General features: G+C 30.6%; 1 protein-coding gene across 1 annotated transcript; it reads right to left on the reverse strand.

Annotated features, from left to right (window-relative positions):
• Window positions 1–7,951: 7,951 nt before the first annotated feature.
• On the reverse strand, window positions 7,952–13,423 carry LOC107862321 (ATP synthase subunit gamma, mitochondrial). The gene is made up of 9 exons (XM_016707853.2): window positions 13,061–13,423; window positions 11,277–11,320; window positions 11,000–11,152; window positions 10,503–10,616; window positions 10,292–10,419; window positions 9,391–9,513; window positions 9,182–9,301; window positions 8,836–8,957; window positions 7,952–8,398 (listed from the first exon to the last, which is right to left on the reverse strand). Exons 1-9 carry the CDS (start codon window positions 13,159–13,161, stop codon window positions 8,329–8,331), a joined length of 975 nt encoding a protein of 324 aa, XP_016563339.1. The 5' UTR covers window positions 13,162–13,423; the 3' UTR covers window positions 7,952–8,328.
• Window positions 13,424–22,152: the final 8,729 nt, after the last annotated feature.

A 22,152-nucleotide genomic window follows, 5' to 3' on the forward strand; every position in this document is an offset into this window, starting at 1 on the left:
TACTAATTTTCTACTAGGTTTATTTATATGATCGACCCTTAAATTTATCATAATATTTATTTAAATACTCCAACTTAATCGTGTTTTACTTGAGAGTTAATATATAAAAATGACCCTAAATTTGATATCAAAGTATAACTTTGACCTTAAACTTTGATAGTGCACAAATATCACCTTTAACTATTCAAAACCTGAACAAATATAATGTCCGATTTTGCAACCCCATGCGTGAGTCTCACTCACGCCTACGTGGAAAGGTAATCCAATCACATGATACCACATCGTTAAAAGGATTGACTTGGAGAGAGATCATATTTATACAATTTTAACTAGTTAAAGGTCATATTTGTGTACTGTCGAAATTTTGGTTTTTGTGTTAAAACAACGTCGTGTTTATAATTATTATTATCATTATTATTATTATTATTATTATTATTATTATTATTATTGTTGTTGTTGTTGTTGTTGTTATTATTATTATTATTTATTTCTATAGTAGCAGCACCTAACTTTTTTTTAGTTTTAAAAAAAAACAGTCACTAGCAGGGATCGAATCCGCACAGTAGGCTTGAAGGAAGCGCCCAAGAAGAGCAAATAGCACCAATGGGCTATCTAAGTACCTTGTTTCATGTGGTTCAACATTAATATACGTACATAAATATATATTTTCTATTTTATATATATACAATGTAATATACATTCATTGTATTACTGTGCACGATTTATGAATTTTATACGAGCTTACCTAGAGTTTGACAATATTATTCATATTATTATCATTTTAGAGTAAATTACATTCTTTGATCACGATATATTATGTATTGTGATGATAATAATGCCCTTAAAATTAGCTTGCCCTTTTAATAAGTCATATAGATTGATTCAAATTCAACTTTATGTATTTTCCCCCATAATTACAAGGAGCTAAAAAAGATCTATTGAGAATTTCAACCAATGTCAATTTTTGGAAAAAAGAACTTGTCAACTGTTTGAAAGGTGAAATATATGTAAACTAGATATTTTAGCCCGTGCCACGGCCCAGCAGATGTTATTTGAGTTATTGCAAGAGAAAATTTCAGAAATAGCAATTATAAAGTCTTAATTGTAACTTTTATAGCAACAGTTTCATAATTACAAAAAATAACAAATTGTATTTCGTATTTAAGTAAACTGTTGCTATACAAATACACATACAACAATATTTATTGCCCTTGTTTTACTCAAATTAGTTAAGTTAAATACGGAATAATTATCCCATCTAATTGAATTCCCATAAATTACTCTTATTTATATTAGTAGATTCCTTTTCTAAATCAAACTCAAATATGAAGTTTATTATTTCCATGATCTTCAAAATTTCAAAATATCATTCTCTTATATCTCTGATTTTTTATTTTTTAATCTTTTTTTTTATATTTTTTTTCATTTCTTTCTTTCTACTTGATTTTCTCTCTTCTACTTCTCTTCTTTTTTTTCCTTTTTCGTTTTTTATTTATATTTTTCTTTTTTTGCTTTTTTTTTTCTTTTTTTATTTTTTTTTTTCTTTTTCTTTTTCTTTTTTTTTTTTAAAAAAAAAAATCGCTTTTATTTTTACACTTCTATTTCTAGTTTCTATTTCTCTCTTCTTTTTTTTCCTTTTTCACTTCTTTTTTTTTAGAATTTTTCTTTTTCGCTTTTTTTTTTCTTTTTTTCTTTACCCTTCTATCTCTATCTTTTATTTTTAAAAGACAAATATCTATATCGTATATACATATTCAAAAAATATACAAAATAAATAGACATACAGATCTACATATGTATTTACGGTAAAAAAACATACATATATATCTGCATTTGTATTTACAGAAATACATATCTGACTCACATGTATATATAAACATATAAGACACAAAATCTCTATAACAAAAATGACAATTATATACATATACATATAAGTAATAAAATATACATGATACATATCTTAAACAGTAAAAGAAAATAAATAAGTACATATGTTACCCTCTAAAATGAAATAGTATGTACACAAATCCAACACCTTATAAAATACATATAGCTCTGCATATGTATTTACAGAATGCATACCTGATCCATATGTATATTCTTATTTTATACGAGTTATCTTTGTATTTCGCAAATACATATGAAGATATACAGTATAGTTATGTTTGTTGCTGTTTAATATGAATATGATATGTATTTCGTAAATACATATGTATGTTTTGTACCGTAAATACATATCCAGATCTGTATGGTTATGTATTTTGTATGTTTTTTAAATATATGTATGTGATATACATATTTGTCTTTTCAATATAAAAGTTAGAGATAGAAGAGTAAAAAAAGGGGGGAAAAACAAAAATATATAAAAAAAACAAAAAAAAGAGAAGTGAAAAAGAAAAAAAAAGGAAGAAAGAGAAATAGAAGTTTAAAAATAAAAGAAAAAAGAAACAAAATAAAATAGAAAAAAGAAGAAGAAACAAAAATAGAAAAAGAAAAAAAAGATATGAGTAGGAAAAAAAAAGAAAAAGAAAAAAAAAGAGAAATAGAAGAGAGAAAAAATAAAGTGGAAAGAAAAAAAAGAAAAAGAAATCAAAATAAAAAATAGATGAAAAAAATAACAAGTAAAAAAAAAGTAGAGATATAAGAGAGTAAAAGATAGTAATGATGTTTTATTTTGAAATCTTGAAGATCATGCAGATAATTATTTTCAAATATGAAAAAAAAATGAAAAAGGAAAAAAAGTGGAGAAATAGAAGAGAGAAAATAAAGTGTAAATAAAAAATGAAAATAAAATAAAATAAGAAAATAAAATAAAATAAGAAAATAAAATCTTAAAAAAAAAAAGATGAAAAAAAGGGTAAAAGATATCGTTATATTTGGGGGAGGTGAAATAGTGGAGTGAAAATAGGAAAATGTAAAGTAGTGAGAGTAAGACATGCACTTGCCTAGTTAATGAGTAAAATAATGCTACCCTTGCTATAAATTGTAATTTTACAAAAGTGTTGCTATTTATTGTAATTATAGTCTTAAGTATGATACTTTATGTAATTTTTCCTTATTTCAATTCATGTAGCACAAGTAGCATTTAGAGTATAAAATATAAATTTTTAAATAATTTAAGTTGTTAATCATTGTAATTATAGTACCTTTTATATAATTATCAAACAATTTATGTTACTCGCTTTGTCTCAATTTTAGAATTTAGAGAGTCGATCAAATTTTTACTAATATATTTTTAAATATTTTAAGTTGTTAATCGTTGTGATTTATAGTATCTTTTAATGAAAATTCAAATAATTTATGTTATTTGCTTTATCGCAACTTATGTGACATTATTAGAATTTCAAAAGTCAATCATATTTTTTATTATATGTGTTTAAAATATTATAAGATGTTAATAGCTATGACTTATAATTATTTTTTTTTCATAAATTTTAAATATATAATACTTTACCAAAATAAATGAACAAAGTACTAAATTTTCAAATCGTGTTAAATTCGAAAACATCATTTGGATCAACAAATCATTAAATTAAAAAGAAAATGCATCTTTTCACCCCCGAACTTGTCGCCACAACTCACTTTAGCACTTAAATTTAGCTTCCATTTATTTACCCCCTTAACATTTTTAAAGTGAATTATTTTTACCCCTCAAAACTGAATACCACTCTCACGACGAAGAGTGCGCTACACACGCACCACGTCATTGCCAAATCAGTGTCATGTCATTTACCACGTAAGATTTTTATTTTTTTTTTAATAATCCCACACACTAATTTTTTATATTTTTTAATATACTATATATATATATAATATTATTTTATATATATATATATTTATTTATTTAAAAGAGTATATTTTATATAAATAAAATAGACCCCACCCCCCTTCCTTCCTTCTTCTTCACAACCCCCACCCCCTTTGTTCTTTCACAGCCCCCACCCCACCCCACCCCAAATCCTTCTACTTCTTCATTAGACAGCAACCCCCGTCCCCTCCCCTTCCTCCTCCTCCTCCTTCTTCTTCACATAAAAACACCACTTTTTCTATTTCTTTCACAATTACTACAAGTTTTTTCAATGAATCTTTTTCTTCATCAAATGCAAAATTAACATGAGCAAATTCATCAATGAACTAAATAAAAGTACATGATCACAAAAACACATCAATACACAAAATCTCAAATCCAAATTCTTTCACAGCCAAAACCCAAAATTTCAAAACTCCTGAATTTTCAATTTCTTACTAAAAAATGTCTACAGAAATGGCATAAACAGTCCGAAATTCGAAAATGGCATAGATGATATTCGCATGACATGAAATTCTTGTCCAAGAATCAAACTTGTTCATCAATCTTGAACCCTTTTTGATTGTCGAAAAATAAAATTTTGGATTAATTAGGACTTGATAAGAAGGGAATTACGAAGAAATGGGGTGAGGTTACGAAGAAGATGAAGAAATGGAGTGTTAGGGGTGGGGAAGGGGAGTGATGAAGAAGATGAAAATGTCTTTCATGAAGACATTTTTCTTTTAATGTTATATATATGTGTGTGTGTGTATGTATGTAATAATAATAATAATAATAATAATAATAATAATAATAATAATAATAATAATAATAATAATAATAAAGTGGTCTTTTAAAAAAAAAATATCACTCGCTCTTTTTTTTTTTGCCACGTCAGCTGTAGGGGGAATTTAATTCATTTGAAAGTTGTTAAGGGGATAAATAAATGAAAGTTAAGTTTAAGTGCTAAAGTGAGTTGTGACGACAAGTTCAGGGGGGAAAATGTCTTTTCTCTAAATTAAAACATTAAAACACGCGAACTATAAAATGCCAAAGCTATCCTTGAATTTATGTGACACAAATATAATTTAGATAATCAATCATATTTTTAATCTGTTTTACATATTTTAAATTGTTAGCTATTGTAATTTATAATTTTTTTTATGTAATTCTCAAATAATATATGTTACTCTCCTTGTCAAGTTTTTGTGGCATTGATAGTCAATTATATTCTTAAAATAATTCAAGTTTTTAATTATTATGATTTATAATACTTTTTATTCTATTCCAATTTAAGTGGCACTGAAATAATTTAGAGAGTCACCTAAATTTAATGATTGAAGCAGTAAAGCGGATATATCCGAAATGACTTATAATACCTAATTATAATTAGAAGTGACATAACAAAAATACTATAAAAAAATATTTGTGAAAAAAATTAAATGAGTCTCATATAAGATTTCATGTTAATTTAAAATATCAAGAACTAATTTATCATTTTATGTCAATTTTAGTTTTTATTAAATATTATTAATTCTTTAATACCTAAATGACTTATAATAAATAATTAGGGGTGATGTAGTAAAATTACGGTTGAAGCAGCTGAAGCAGACATGTCATTGTCTATTTTGTTTTTTATTAAATATTATTAATTTTCTTATATGTAAACGACTTACTATAATTAATTAGGGGTAATATAGTAAAATCGTGAAGCAAAAATACTTGTGAAATTTTTGTAAATGAATCTCATATAAAATGTCCTATTAATTTTTTAAAAAATTAAGAATTAATTTATTATTTATGTCTATTTTATTATTTATTAAATATTATTAATTTTTTAATACCTAGATGGCTTATAACAATTAATTAGATGTGATATATTAAAATTACGATTGAAGCAGCTGAAACAGACATGTCATAAATATCTATTTTACTTTTTTTATTAAATATTATTAATTTTCTTATATATAAATAATTTAAAGTAATTAATTAGAAATAATATAATAAAATCACGAAGCAACTGAAGCGGTGAAGAAGGAGGCATGTTGAAGAATAGCTGTCTGCTTCTTCAGACTTATTAACAGTAGTAATGCAATGTCACATTCTTGCAATTGTCAATCCGAAAGACCAGCTCTATATTTGTCATTAATATCTACTTTTCAATTCTTTAAAAAAAATTATATAATATCAACCTAAATCTTATAAAGATAAATAAACATTTGAAAGAAGGCCATGAGAACCGTGTGATTGGAATATTTTTTTTATGTATATTATATGTATTTCAAAAAATAGCTAACGTAACGGCTAACTTCTGTTTATTTATATATTTTTTTTTTTCTGGAGGGAGAGGGATTTTTATTTTATTTGTGAGGTCTCAACTTAATTGGAGCCATGGTATTCAAGAGTTGATAAAATCAACCTCAATAAGTACTAGTGCAGCAAGAACGATTTATCTGGTGTAATTCCACGAATGGAATTTGTGAACGCCGTGTAACGTATGCATTGCTCCTACCTGGGGTCGTTTCCGCTAGACCCTCGGCCAAGCTTGAAAGTTACGGTTGAATCATGAGATAATTTGGACAAAAATTTATCTCTTATGACCATTTATAAATTGAATAAAAGAATCATGATCTTCTTAGATCTCTTAGTCCTTAAATATAAAAAACGAAGATTTTCCGGTAAAAAGGAACTTAAAAAACAAATGCAAGTTTATGAAGAGCTACAGAATCAAATCTCCCGTGATTTGGGGTATTGACATTGTTTGGGGACTTACAATGTCCTCTAATTTCGCATCCGCAGTTAATTCCCTAGGAACTCCTGTCCCTTTTGTTTCCATGATAACTCAAACTCACAACCTCCGAGTTGGAAGTGAGGGTTATTTACCATCTGGGCAACTCCCTCTTACTTAATTCATCACATCATATTTTATGTTTACTTATCAAGCACTTGACAAATATATTATGAGGGAAAACATTTTCTCCTAGTTTCCTACCAAACACACCCAAAAAAAATCAACGACGAAGAAATTAAAGCCCCTATTAAAAGTGGAGTTAAAGACAGGTTGTCACGTTGTGGGGATCTAGCTAGCAGCTGGGCATTCCTCTCTCATGGGTTGTAACGAACTTAGCAGGACAAAGGGACCATTACTATTCACCTCTTTTTGCTAAATGACAAGTGTCAGAGATGATTCCATCTTGCATCAGAACAAAATACCAAGACTTATCGTACGTACCATAGGAACAAGAAACAAGTTACAATTGACAACATGATTATTTTGAGAGAATGAAATATCATTGGTACCACACCAGCTTGATTGAGTTTGACACTTGCTATCAAGAAATATCTTGGTTGCTTTTCCAAACAGATTTGGTATTTTAAACAGTGATATTATTTCCAAACATAAAACTTAGCAACTCACAAATTATAAATAGTAGTAGTACTAGTAGTCCAGAACACTGCAGTTTTTTTAGGCGGGGAAGTTTATGTGGCCGCCTAAGCATTTGAAAAAGCTAATGTACTACGAGAGGATTTTGGCTGCTCCTCTGTCGAATTATCTATCACATAAGCTATTATCACAATTCCAAGTTCCAACATGTTTTTATTAGAAAGAAAATACAAACTCGTTTTCGAGAATCTTTAAATTTTTTCCTAAAAAAACAAAAAGAAACTTCTAAGAAAAGAATGTAATCACCCAGTCCTTTCTGATATGAAAGCCCCCCCACCCCCAGCCAAAAAATGGCAACGTTGACAACAGAGTAGCAGAAAAGAGGATCTACCATAGTTATCTGCAGCTGATTAAGAGTGATCTCCAGTTTCTTTATCAAAGATTTTGCAACAATAGATTGTAGTAAGAAGTATGACATTTGTGTGGTGTAAAAGAATTCACTGTTGCTAATATTGCAAGAGCTCATCTTCACTGCTGTTAAGCTGAAAAGAAAACCTAAACTAAACTGATGCGCTAAATGCTTTTTTTTTTTATCAGTAATCGTGCATTAATACTCTTCTCACATCTACAAAATTAAGTTCCAACTTGAGCTTATTTCAGACAAGAACAATCATCTAAGCATGCACTTTCATAGGTCTCCACTTTCGTTCTGAAGAAATTGGGTTACCTTTGCAAGTACCAATATAAACTATATGTATGTTGATATAGTCGAACTGTCATGGTTGTAAATGTTTCATAGCCATTTTTTTAGGCTAATAGAATCACTTTATTCTGGACTTAAATATCTTACATAGGGAAGAAACATGATGAAAAGGTACGGGTTTCAGAGTACAGACCAAAAACATGTATATTAAAGCAAAGGGGCTTTTCAAGAAAATTTTCTTGAACAAGTTACGGCCATTCAGGCCCCGTAGCCAAAAAAAAAATGAAAAGGTATTTGTGACTACTTTGAAACAGCGAAACCAATTTGTTTCCCAGAAATAAAGTTAACCAGGAGATTATTCAAAAAACAAAACTGATAAACGGTCAACTCAGGGTGCTAGGAAAGACTACAGACTTTTGTTGTCTCCGTCAGAGAAAGCAGTGGCTAATCCAATTAACCCTCCAGTGCTGATGCTCCTGATATGATCTCTATCAGTTCTGTGGTGATAGATGCTTGACGGGTTCTGGTTTACAGAAAAATTAGAGAAAGACTGGTTAAAATGACAGGTAACAAAGAACTAATTAATTTTCTAAATTATATGTTGTTATCCTCATAATTATACAGATGTCAACTCTGTAAATCATGACATATCAGCAGCCATTGGCCACTGTAAGTGGTGTATACAAAGCCGGTAGTTTAGCTAATCTGCATAATGATGGGTCATCAATAAAGATCACAACAATTTGTTTGTAGGTTCGTAACTGCATAAATGTAGATATGCATGTGCAATTATTAGGGCACTTTTGAGGAATTTTATTTAGTTAAATGTTTTTCTCTGGAGCATCCATGTGCATGCCAAGTTTGAGTGAGATAAACATGTCTTTCTGTTCGATTGAGTATGCATGTATGAGAGCTTGGCAGTGCAAATGCGTGTGTGATAGACAGAGTGAAAAGTAAGACCTGTTGTAAGTAAGAGTGAGACGATCAAGCATGTCGCCAGCATTTCTGCTTGAACTATCCATAGCAGACATTCTTGCTCCTTGCTCACTAGTAGCGTTCTCTAGAACTGCATTGAACATAACCTGGAAAAGACATTGCCATTTACCCGATTTTAGAACACTCCAATATCATTTTTCATCACCTTGAAGGAAATCATTTTATTATCCGTCAATATATCTATTTGAAACATGGTCAAGACTAATTTCATTCACCCACTATCAAATCAGTACACTACAGCCATTTAGATGCCGTGAAGATCAATAACAAGCTTATTAGAGGATCCTAACACTAAAATGGCAAAACTTACGCATGAAAACTGAAATTCGGCGAGGTTCTGAAGAACTTCACCCTTTGTCTCAGCACCTTCAACTTCGTATAAATCCAACTCTCCAAGCTTTCCACCAGATTCAGCTTCCCTCTCCACAACCTGCATTAAACCACAAAGAACTAGTTTCAAGAAACAGATACTCAATAGAAAGAAACATAGTGAACAGCAAGATCTTCCAGTTTAGACACCTCTGGAGATAAAATAGTGGACACTGTTGGTAAAAATGAGACAACTGACTGGAATTTATTATAAACAATCCTCAGTGCATCAAATTCGACATTCTTCAAGATGTCATCTGCAATCACAGAAACCTGCAAGAGGAATGGCATATATCAGTAGATGGAAAAAGTTAGAGAAATCAATATAAATAGCTGTTGCTGTATTCTTTCAGTGCATAGGTATTGAAGCCACCTAAGATTTTCATTTAATTCACAGAAATTTGAGGTTGCAATGGTGCAATCAAACTGCTTTTAAGGAAAAGCCAAGTTTGTTTTTACACATGTAGAACTGACAAGAATGAAAATCTGCCAAAGTTGATATTCTGAAAAACGAAAATAAAGGTGAATGAGACATAGCTCTCAAAATATCTACTATTTCTACAAGAAAATGCAACACATAGATTATATCACAGATTCATGTACAAATCAAACCAAAAATAATGTGAGCCTTTATTACATGGAATTGGCTAATGATCTGGTTAAATAAGGTGTGTGCCAAGTATCCTTATACAAAAAAAGGTGTGTGCTAAAATGTGTGCAAGTATCCTTATAAAAAAGGTGTGCAAGTATCCATATAAAAGAAAAGGTCTGTGCAAGTACCAGATAAATCTAAGTGCAGTTCTTTTGCTTAATTATAATTCGGGTAAATACAGTCCTAGCTAATTTGCCTGTATGTTTGAACATCATGCACAAAGTAAATCACCAATGCCACGCCAGCGACAACAGTACGCTAAGGCAAATGAAAAATCCATGTAGCAGAGAGTAAGCCTACAGCCGCACGGTCTTAAGCAAAGAGTTGTCAACAATAAGGAAAAAAAATAGTGTGTGCTTCACACAAAATTGTAATAAGGAAGATGTAAAACTTCATAACCTGTGTGTAGTTAAGAGGATTTTTCTGCAACTCAGTCATGATCAGTTCAATGTCCTTTTTCGAATCTCGCACCAGCTGAGCCTTTGCCTTTTCCCCCAAGACAACATACTTATTTTCCTTTTCAGGACCTAGCAATTACAAATAAAGCAATACTAAAATAATTCCTCAAGAAATAGATATACTAATATTATTAAACAATCTTGCATTTTACCAGAATTCAACTTATGCAGAGCCCTGCTTATCTTGACAGATGTAGAATTGATTCCACCACAAAGACCTTTGTCTGAGGAAATGGTAATAATAACATTCTTCTTGACATCAACACCTGAAGAAAACGTTAAGACGTGTAACCAACCAAAGATTGAAATCTTATTGACTGCTTAAAGTTGACGGCATCAAATTTAAAAACCCAGGTTTAGCTAAAGGTATCTCAGAAAGTCTCATCAACAACATGCATTTCCACAAGATGATCATTTAGTTGTTGCATCAAATACAAAGAACATTGGCATTGGGCTGCAAAAATCAACAGGCAGAGAGGGGAGGACAATTTTATTTTATCCTTTTTCCCACATTTATGAAGTATCTCAACTCAAAATATTCTGGGAATGGACATTCCCACAAGGTGATTCATCCTCTCCTTCTGCCACTTTCTCTCACTAACTGATTCAAGAATTTGGTAAGATCCAGACAATCTAATCATGAACTTACTAGGAGTGTCACCAAGAAGTGCAGTAAATGGCTGCCATAGGCCACGAGAATTTTCAGCTCTAGTTTGAATAGCTCTAAGCTTTGAAGCAGCAACCATCTTCATAGCCTTCGTAATCTTCTGAATATTTTTAACACTCTTCATCCGGTTTCTGACTGCCCAAGGGAATGCTCAATGTGAACACTTAATGTAGAAACAAGAAAATTGGTAGAAGTTCAAGTGAACATAGGAGTGACAAAGGAAAGTGGGGTGCATCAAATGGTTACAGCTATCTCTTACCAACTTGAGTTGAAATACATCGAACTCCTGACAAAACCGGTTCCCTGCATAAAAATGTAGGTCATAAAAAAAAAGAGTAGAAATGCTATGAAATAGAACCGGGTTTTTTAAAAAATAGAAAAAAAAAAAGGTGGTGGTGGGGCGGGGGACAGGCTATTGGATAATATATAATTTTAAGCCAAGGTGCTGGGATGAGCCTGTTAAAGATGCAGATAAGGAGATCATCACTCTTCTGTTGATGCATAAAGGGCCCATGGAACAAATTCCGTGTCAGAGCAATAACCCTCATAAACCATTCAAAAGAATTCAACAACAACATACCCAGTGTATTCCCCAAAAGCCGGGTCTGGAGAGACTAAAGTGTACGCAGTCCATACCACTACCTCAGAATGAAGTAGAGAGCAGTAATAGATTTTATTTGAACTACAACCATTTCTACAAATGTTCTCATTTCTGTTCCAAGAAACTCTTGTCTGTTTGGATTGACTTATTTTAGGTGCTTTAAAGCCAAAATAGAGCACCTTTTCCGAGTTTGGGTAAGATAAAAAAGTGTCTTTGTGTACTTACTTTCAAGTCAAATTAACAAAAATAAGCCAAAAGCTATAAGAGGATGTCTAACTTATGACTTATGCTTACAACCCATAAGTTATAAGCCCATCTAAACAGGCTATCAACATTTTGTAGTTTGTACTTTCCAAGTTCCAAAATCACTATCCAAGCTCAGATCAAGTCAATTAGTCTATATGAGGGCAAAATTTAAGCCAACCTCTTTCTTTCTGCCCAAATAGATAGTATATTCTTAAATCTGAAAAAAAGAGAAAAACATCCAATCGTGACAAGTATATAATCATTTCACCAACAAATCTTAATCCAGTGGACTTCATACAAGCTTTGCCAGCATAAACCATCAATTTTTAGGATTTTGATCTGCAGACCACTTTCGAAAAAAAAGGAGGTGAAGCGACAATACGTTTTTGCTTTTGTCCTGCTTATTAGATTGAATAAAAAGCAAGTTACCTCCTTTGACTGAAGAGAAAAGGCAAAATACATCCAGGTCAAGGATGACAACGCGAACAGTGCTAATACCTAGAACCAAATTACTTCACTAACTGAAGAATAAAAAGAAGAGTCTTCGTTTGAAAAAGTCAAGTTTTTAATTGGCTTTGCTTGCTTCCTTAAATAATCAAATCAAGTTTCAAGTCAGTAAGGTCAATCATCTCAGAGGAAGAAAATAAAGGCGGAATGAATATCGACCCAGTAAAAAGGGAATGCTGGAAAATGAGCTTCAAGCTTGAAATTCAGATTCCACTTAACTTTTAAACAAAATCTAAATGTTGTTATCCTAAACAGTAGTGAGGTAATTTCAACCCTAAAGTCGCAGCTGAGACTTCATCACCGATAAATATGCCCTTATACAAAACAAAACAAAGCAATTGCCATCTGGTACTAGTATCCTAACGGTTAATAGAGTTAAAGTCGCAACATTGGAGAACCAATATGCAAATTCCTCCATCCATCCTATCTGCGAAAACCTTGGTCGACCTAGGTGCACACTAGCTAGCTCTAACACCACCATTACGAAAACAACAACAAAACAGAGCAATCAATCAATAAATAAATTTCCACTCTGCCTCAAATTAGCTGGTATCATCTCTACTTAAGGCTGTATACAATAGATCTTTGTGCTCCGTCCCTTCCCCAGATCCCACACATAACAGGAGCTTTAAAAATGATTAAAATAAACAATAATAGTAACAGTTTTAGGGGAAAAAACTAAAACTTACTCGTAAGGAACGAGAGAAGAACGAAGAGCATTGGCAGGATTGGGAGAAAGTAGAGGTGTAGCGAAACGTCTTCCTTCACGCCTCAATGCCGCCATCGCCATTTTGAATCTGATCGGTGTCTTCCTTGATCGACGAAAATTGGTCTAGGGTTTACAGTTAGCTTGAAATGTGAGTACAAGGATCCGAGTCGCTCGCTGGGTGAGTGAACACTTATACGGGACCCGACTGCCTTTTAACGCTGATGATACGACGTCGTTGGCTGTTTCGCTGCCGAATGGGTCAAAACAAAAGTTTTACAAGGCCACCATTCAGCGTCTTTGATAAAAAAAAATTATTGTATATATTTACTAAGTAATATATTTATTAGGGTCGTAAATATGTCAATATAGTATTTAAATAGCTATAAATTTTAAAATTGTATTATTTTAAATATATCAAGATAGTTACACTAGGAAATGTCGTCATTATATAAGTGTAACAAAAAGTTTAAATTTTATACATTCAAAGTAAGAGATTTATTCTTTTTTGAACTTACATTGATATTATTTTTTGAAAAATAGAACGAGTTCTTTCACCTCATTTTATAGATACTTGAATGGACACAAATATTGTAGAAAGAAATAACGAAAATGGTGCATATTATCTTAGAATTTAAAAGATGTTATCATGCTTTTGTTTTCAAGATTAAGATATAAGAGTTGTCATTTTTCTTAAAACAAATTAAAAAATAATAATGTCATACAAAAGGACACATATAAAGTGCTAACTAATTAAGGTCAGACTTTTTTATAACGTCACTTTATTTTAATGATATTTCATTATAGCGGTCTAATCTTCTCTTAAATCGATTTTTCACGTTATATTTTATTTCTCAATAACAACATTTTATCTATAACAACAATAACATTTGATATAACAGTACACTCTTTGTAAAACTACATCTCTATAACAATATATTCAAATATTATGAAATAATATTTTATAAGAAATATATTATGTACAAAACAAAATACCAAAATAGTTATGGTAATCACCATTAAGGTCTTGCATACAAATGATATTTAAATGATGCACATCAATTATTTCATAACTTCACGAGGAAAAGACTATTGATATTTATCTTTTTTATATGCATATTCTTTCAATTTTTGTATACATTTGTTTATAACAGTTAAATGAAATTTGAATATATATATATATATATATATATATATATATATATATAACACCTCTTTATAGCATACATGAAATTTTCTACCAAAAGTTGCCACTATTAAGAAGTTTGACTGTACTTGTTTGAAAAACTTCACCTTTTGCTTTACTTAATTGTTACATATTATGTGAGATTGTTTTGTTTTACATTCAAAACGATGTGCATTATTGTTGTCAATCCTCCAAGTTTACTAGATTATAGATTCAAGGTATTTAAATTTTTCTTTTTTGGACATAACTTCACTTCATGTTTGCGTTGGTGATGGACGTGTTGACGCGGAGTATTCAAGGTGAGGTGCCTTGGTGTATGTTATTTGAGGATGATGTAGTGCTGATTGATGAGACGAGGGGGTGTGTGAATGAAAAATTAGAGGTATGGAGGCAAACCCTAGAATCTAAGGGGTTCAAGTTGAGTAGGTCCAAGACGGAGTATTTGTAGTGCAAGTTTAGTGACTTGAGGCAGGAGGACGAAGTGGTGGTGAGGTTGGATGCCCAAGATGTTTGTAAGAGGGATAGCTTTAAGTATCTTGGGTCTTTGATTCAGGAGAATGGAGAGATTGATGAGGATGTCTCTAATCGTATTAGAGCAAGTTGGATGAAGTGGAGGCTCGCCTCAGGAGTGTTGTATGATAGGAAGGTGCCCCTTAAGCTTAAAAGCTAATTCTATAGAGTGACAGTCTGCCCAGCCATGCTGTAAGGAGCGGGAGTGTTGGCCTGTCAAGAACTCCCATATTCAAAAATTGAAGGTGGCGAAAATGAGAATGTTGCGTTAGATGTGTGGGTTTACTAGAGGGAATAGAGTTAGAAATGAGATTGTCCGGGAGAAGGTGGGAGTGGCTTCGGTGGAGGACAAGATGCGGGAAGGAAGACTGAGATGTTTTGGGCATGTGATGAGGAGGGGCAAGGATAGCCCAGTTCGTAGGTGTGAGAGACTAGCTTTGGATGACTTTAGGAGGAGTAGAGGTAGGCCGAAGAAATATTAGAGGGAGGTGATTAGACATGACATGGAACAACTTTAGTTTACCGAGGACATGACCCTAGATAGGAAGGTGTGGAGGCGCGGATAAGGGTAGAAGGCTAGGATGAGTGCATGGGTTGTAGCAAGTAGTTAGGAGAGTCCCTGTTTAGTCGGGTTAGTAATCGTAGGATTGTATCAATAGGTAGGAAACGCTAGTCAGGAGAGTTTGGGTGTGGTGGGTGGCTTTGGTCTGTGAGTGTAGATTACTACTAGGCGGGTGTCGTATTTCATATTTCTTATTTCTTATTGCTTATGACTCTTAGTTCTCCTATTCCGTATTGCTCTGAGTTCTATTTTACTATTTCTAGTTTTTTACTCCTGTTAAGCCACCCATCTTGCTTCACGTTTCATCACGACTTTATTTGCTATTCTTTATCTTGAGCCGGGGGTCTATCGAAAACAGCCTCTCTACTTCTTCAGAGGTAGTGATATGGACTGCGTATATTTTACCCTCTCCACATTGGCCTTGTTGTTGTTGTTGTTGTTGTGGAGATAACTTTACTTTCAAAGCTGTTGAAACAAAGCTCTCGTAAGTGTATTGATCCTTCACTTTCAGTTTGGTTCATGCGTTACGTCACTGACTTACACTCCAAATTGTTGTACTCCTACTTAACTTGAAAACATTAGATTTTGGGGTATGTCTGCAAACGTCCCGTCTAACATTTACTTCGTTGCATGTCTCTTTGATTGATGTTGTGTCGTCTACAAATAACATAAATCTAATAAGTCAAACATAAACATAAACACATCATAATCGACAAGTGTTATGCGTTGCCCCTAATCATTCTTACACGAATGCAGCTCAAGACTCCAAATATTTATATGGAATCTCCTTGAAAACTTTATCATGTGTTTTTTCGAGATTAATGAACAATATGTATATGTTTCTCTTCTTGTCTCTATACTCTTTCAGTAATCTCCCTACAATGCAAACTAAGATGAATGACTTCTGTAATTAATCACTCCAACATGATTTCAAGTTAGTTCTTTGAGATAATCACACAGATCCTTCTTTTCATCTTGATCATCCTATCTCAAACTTTCTCAGCATGGTCTGGTAACCTAATTCCTTTGTAATTATTGCAATTTAGAGTATCACTTTTATTTCTGTACAGTAAAATGGTTGTATCCATCTCTACTTCTTTTAGCATCTTAGTCGTTTTAAAAATGACACGAACAAATCAGTTAGTCATTTCAATTAATCTAATTTGTTTGTGTCATTTCAACCTTCTACAACGATGTTGTTTGGCGGGTTCGTTCTTTTCCTCCTCAACCTTCACGGACATTATGCACTTATAATATTCAGAAATTTTACGATTATCATGTTGCTTCTACTCTCTTAGCATGCCCTTGCTTATTAAATAGTGTATTTTTCCATTTTAATCCTTGATGCACTTCGCTCAATTCAAGTCAGAAGTCCATGTTTTTTCCTGCATTAACATACTTATACAACTTATTAACTTTTTGTTAAACTCCTAAAGAATAATGTCTAAAGTAATTTATGTTGAAATTTTATCTTGAGTAAATATATCAAATTCCTCCTCAACTTGTCAGCAAAACTTACTTTAAGCTCTAAACTAATCGGACAATTTTTTACCCCTTTAACAACTTTAAAGTAAATTAATTTCAACCTCAAAATCAAAATCTCACTCTCACAACGGAGAGTGCACTGCATAAGAGCCTAGTCATTGCCAAATCAGTGTCATATCACATAAGAAATTCTAATTTTTTTTTAAAAAAGTAATCCCACACACATACTTTTTATATATTTAATATATATATATATATATATATATATATATATATAATATACTTTTTAAAAGCTAGACTGATACCAATAAGATAGACAAGTTGATATAATATAGCTAGATAGATAATAATAGGTAATATAGACAGACAATAATAAAAATAAAATGAGAAAAGACATGTTTTCCCCCCTGAACTTATCCGCTAAACTCACTTTAACACTTAAACTTAACTTCCGTTTATTTACCCCCTTAACATCTTTAAAGTGTATTAATTTCACCCCTTAAACTGACGTAGAATTAAAAAGAAAGAAAAAAAAAAAAGAAAAACACCTTTTTCTATTAAAAAACTGATATGGTCCCACTTTTTTTAATTATATATATATATATATATATAGAAACTCACCCCTTATCTCTCACCCCACCCAATCTTCATCTTCTTCATAAGCCCTACCCCCTCACCCCTCACCCCACCCCGTTTTCTTGTATTTCTTCTTACACCCCACCCCAATTCCCTTTCCCCTTTTCGGAACTCTCCATCTCCACTTCTTTTATCTTCATTAATTTCTTCAAGAAAAAAAAAAAATGTGTGTGGAAAGTTATGAATTTTAATGGGTTAGAAAATAATTTTGAAAAATAAAATCTTTCAATACATGATTGTTGAACTAGATTACTTATGTGAATTTTCAAGAAATTTGTTGTTGCATTTATGAGATTGCCTTTTGTATCCATCATTATTGAACCTTAAAAAAGCTTGAAGACAAAAAAAAAAATAAGTGTCGAATTCATGGTTGATGTTCAAATTGATTATTAGAGGCTTCTGATGATGATGTGAAGTTGTACTTGAATTTTGAGTTTGATTGGTATGAATTTTTCTAGTTTAATTTTGTATCCGTCATTGTTGAAGCTTGAAAAAGCTTGAAGACAAAAAAAATGAGTTCGTTGAATTCAAGATGAGATTGATGTCGAAATTGATTATTGAAGTTTTCTGATGATGTTGTAAAGTTGTACTTGAAATTTGAGTTTGATTGGTATGAATTTTACTAGTTTAATTTTGTATCCACCATTACTAAACCTTTAAAAAGCTTGAAGACAAAAAAAAAATGAGTTTGTTGAATTCATGGTTGATTCCAAATTGATTATTGAGATTTTTTAATGATGTTGTGAAGTTGTAGTTGAAATTTGAGTTTGATTGGTATGAATTTAGCTAGTTTATATTGAAATTTGAAACCCAAAAATGAAAAACTCATACATGGGCAATGTTGAAGATGACAGACGACGGCGGGGTGGGTGAGGGTGGGGGGTGGAAATGTATGTGAAAAAAATATTTTTTTAATATATATATATATATATATATATATGAAATTATTTTTAAAAAATACTTTTCTTGTGTGGCTCCGACATGGCAGTGACGTGGCGCTGATTTGTCGGCGTGTGTGCACACCTCCCGTTGTGAGAGTGGTATTCAGTTTCGAAGGGTGAAATAAATACACTTTAAAGATGTTAAAGGGGTAAATAAACAAAAGTTAAGTTTAAGTGTTAAAATGAGTTTGGAGGACAAGTTCGGGGGGGAACATGTCTTTTCTCAAATAAAATAGATAAATGATTATAATAAAGATAGATAAGTAATAATAGATAGATAATATAAACAAAAATAGTAGCTAGCAATATAAGTCTATATATATATATATATATATGTATGTATGTATTTGATTACTTGTTCCATTTTAGATCACTAAATTACTAAGAAAAAAAATTAAAATAAAGACCTCCTGTTCTATTTATAGAAAAAAATAGAAATATTTAAAGAATTTCTAATTAAAGAAGAACTAAGATAATTAATTAATTTAGTTTGGAAAAAAAATTAAGAGAAAGAGGAGAATTTATATAAGAGCAATATATAGTTAGAAAGTTCTACTAACTAAATAAAATGGAAATAAGTATAATGGAAATAAAATCGAATTCCAGTCGATGAATCTTGTAATGAGATATGCCCTACAATAAACCAATAAACAAAGCCAAACTAGGCGGTTCGACCAAAATGAATTCTTGTTTTGACTAATATAGTTATGGATGGCTTGACAATTCCGATTCGAATCGACCAATTGAATCCGGTATATTTTCCACGTTCATAGGAGTGTGTTTATGTTTCTACTTTACGAATATGATTTTTTTGGGGGGCTGAGGGTGTATATATATATATATATATATATATATATATATATATATATATATTAAATAGACCCCTCCACCCCCCACTCCTTCTTCTTCACACCCCCCACCCCAATTCTTCTTCTTTTTCTCCAGCAGAGTCCCCACCCCTCTCTTTCTTCTTCTTCACAGTCCCCCAACTCGCCCAAATTCCTTCTTCTTATTCTTCAGCAGACCCCCTTTCCCGTTCCTCCTTCTTCTTGAAATAGCCCCACCCTTTTTTCTCCTCCTTTCTCCATTGTTGCAAGTTTTTCAATGAATTTTTTTTCTTCATCAAATGAAAAATTGACTTGAATTAACTTGAGCAAATCCAACAATGGACTAAATACAAGTACACGATCACAAAAACACATCAATACACAAAATCTCAAATCAATTCAAAATTTTTCCTCCATTAAAATATAATTTCAACCTTCAATTCTAACTCCCTCAACATTTTTAACAATCAAAATTAACAAGGAATTGACAAATATTCCGATTCATTGTTGGAAAAAAGAAAAAATTAAATTCAATGTTATAACAATGTGCTAGGGGTGAGGGTGGGGGGTGAGGGGAACGAGAGGCGGGGTTGAAGTAGATGAAGAAGATGTTATATATATAAAGAAAGAAATTTTATAAAATTTTAAAAGTGGACCCCATTTTTTTCACGTTATTTACGCGTTGATTTTTAAAAAAATTGTCACGTCAGCAATTAGGGTGGTAAGAAATTCAGTTGAAAGTTCTTAAGGGGAGTAAATAATTATAAGTTAAGTACTAAAGTAAGTTTTTGCGACAAGTTGAGCGGAGAAATGATGTATTTTCTCTTTTATCCTTTTAATCAAAATCTATTTTTCAGATCGAAAAAGGCTCAAAAATAACTCCAAACTATCTGAAATAGCTCAAAAATGACCCTCGTTAGATTTTTGGCTAAAAAATATCCCTCCGTTAAATATTTGACTAAAAAATACCCCTTCCTCTAATGAAATTCGAAAAAGGATAAAAAATACCCCTGAACTATCTGAAATGGGTTAAAAATACCCCTCTGTTAAATATTTAGCTCAAAAATACCCCTCCCCTTAACGAAATTAAATTATTTCAATTGAATTAAACCCTAACTTTAACTTTTTAATCCTAACACTTTAATTTTTTTCATAAAAGTATTTTTTAAATTTAAAAATAAGATAATGAAAAAAGGTATTTGAATTATAATATAAATTGGTTGAATTTGATTTGAAAAATAAACATACATTTATTCTAAAAAGGTATTTTCACTTTACATCTTTTTAATCTTTAAAGAAATTAACGAAATATAAATTAACAAAATTAATGAAATATAAATTTCTACTTAAAGAAATTAACGAAATAAAAATTAAATGATGAACTTTATATAATTTAGCAAAATAATCGAAATAATTTAATTTCGTTAAATACCCCTCTATTAAATATTTGGCTCAAAAATATCCCTCCCCTTAATGAAATTAAATTATTTCGATTGAATTAAACTCTAACTTTAACTTTTTTAATCCTAATACTTTAATCTTTTACATAAAAGTATTTTTTAAATTTTAAAATAAGATAATGAAAAAAAGTATTTGAATTATAATATAAATTGGTTGATTTTGATTTGAAAAATAAACATACATTTATTCTAAAAAGATATTTTCACTTTACATCTTTTTAATCTTTAAAGAAATTAACGAAATTAAAATTTCCACTTAAAGAAGTTACCGAAATATAAATTAAATGATGAACTTTATATAAATTAACGAAGTAATTGAAATAATTTAATTTCGTTAAATACCCCTCTGTTAAATATTTGACTCAAAAATACCCTCCCTTAATGAAATTAAATTATTTCGATTGAATTAAACCTTAACTTTAACTTTTTAACCCTAATACTTTAATTTTTTTAAATAAAAGTATTTTTTTAATTTTAAAAATAAGATAATGAAAAAAAGTATTTGAATTATAATATAAATTGGTTGAATTTGATTTGGAAAATAAATATACATTTATTCTAAAAAGGTATTTTTACTTTACATCTTTTTAATCTTTACAGAAATTAATGAAATATAAATTAACGAAATATAAATTTTCACTTAAAAAAATTAATAAAATATAAATTAAATGATGAACTTTATATAAATTAACGAAATAATTGAAATAATTTAATTTCGTTAAGGGATGGGTATTTTTGAACCAAATATTTAACAGAGGAGTATTTTTGACCCATTTCAGATAGTTCAAGGGTATTTTTGATCTTTTTCCGAATTCCGTTAGATGAAGGGATATTTTTGAGCCAAATATTTAACGGAGGGTATTTTTGAGTCAAAAATCTAACGAAGGGCATTTTTGAGCTATTTTTAGATAGTTCAGAGGTATTTTTGAGCCTTTTCTGTTTTCAGATTGATACGTCCCTTAACAAATTAATCATTACAAAAATTAAATAAGTAAAATAGAATAACTAAGTTTTTTTTTCATACTACCTCAAAATAGACACGAGTTGGGATATTTTAGTTTCATCAAGTTAACTATTTACATTCCAAATAGAAACTAAAACAAAGTACGAAATCGGAATTACTTATGATTTAATATTTAGCATTTATTAAATTATACTACTTCCGTCTCAAATTATTCGTTCCAAATTTTTTAATTTGATTTTCCATTTTACTTATCTTTTTTTATTAATCAAGAAGAGACAATTTTTTTTTTCATGTTTTACCATTTGAACTAATTATTTTTTCTTTAAATTGAAATGTAAACATCATTTAATAAGAGTACTATGATAAATTAATCATGTTATTAATTATTTTTTTTAATCAATGTGTCATCTCAATTTAGAATGGGTACGGTGGGACGGAGGAGTATCTACACTCATTTGTTATCAAATTCATATTGAAATAAGTTCTTCAATCCTAATCCATTTT

Source organism: Capsicum annuum, chromosome 3 (genome assembly GCF_002878395.1).
Source record: "Capsicum annuum cultivar UCD-10X-F1 chromosome 3, UCD10Xv1.1, whole genome shotgun sequence".
Classification (NCBI taxonomy): domain Eukaryota; kingdom Viridiplantae; phylum Streptophyta; class Magnoliopsida; order Solanales; family Solanaceae; genus Capsicum; species Capsicum annuum.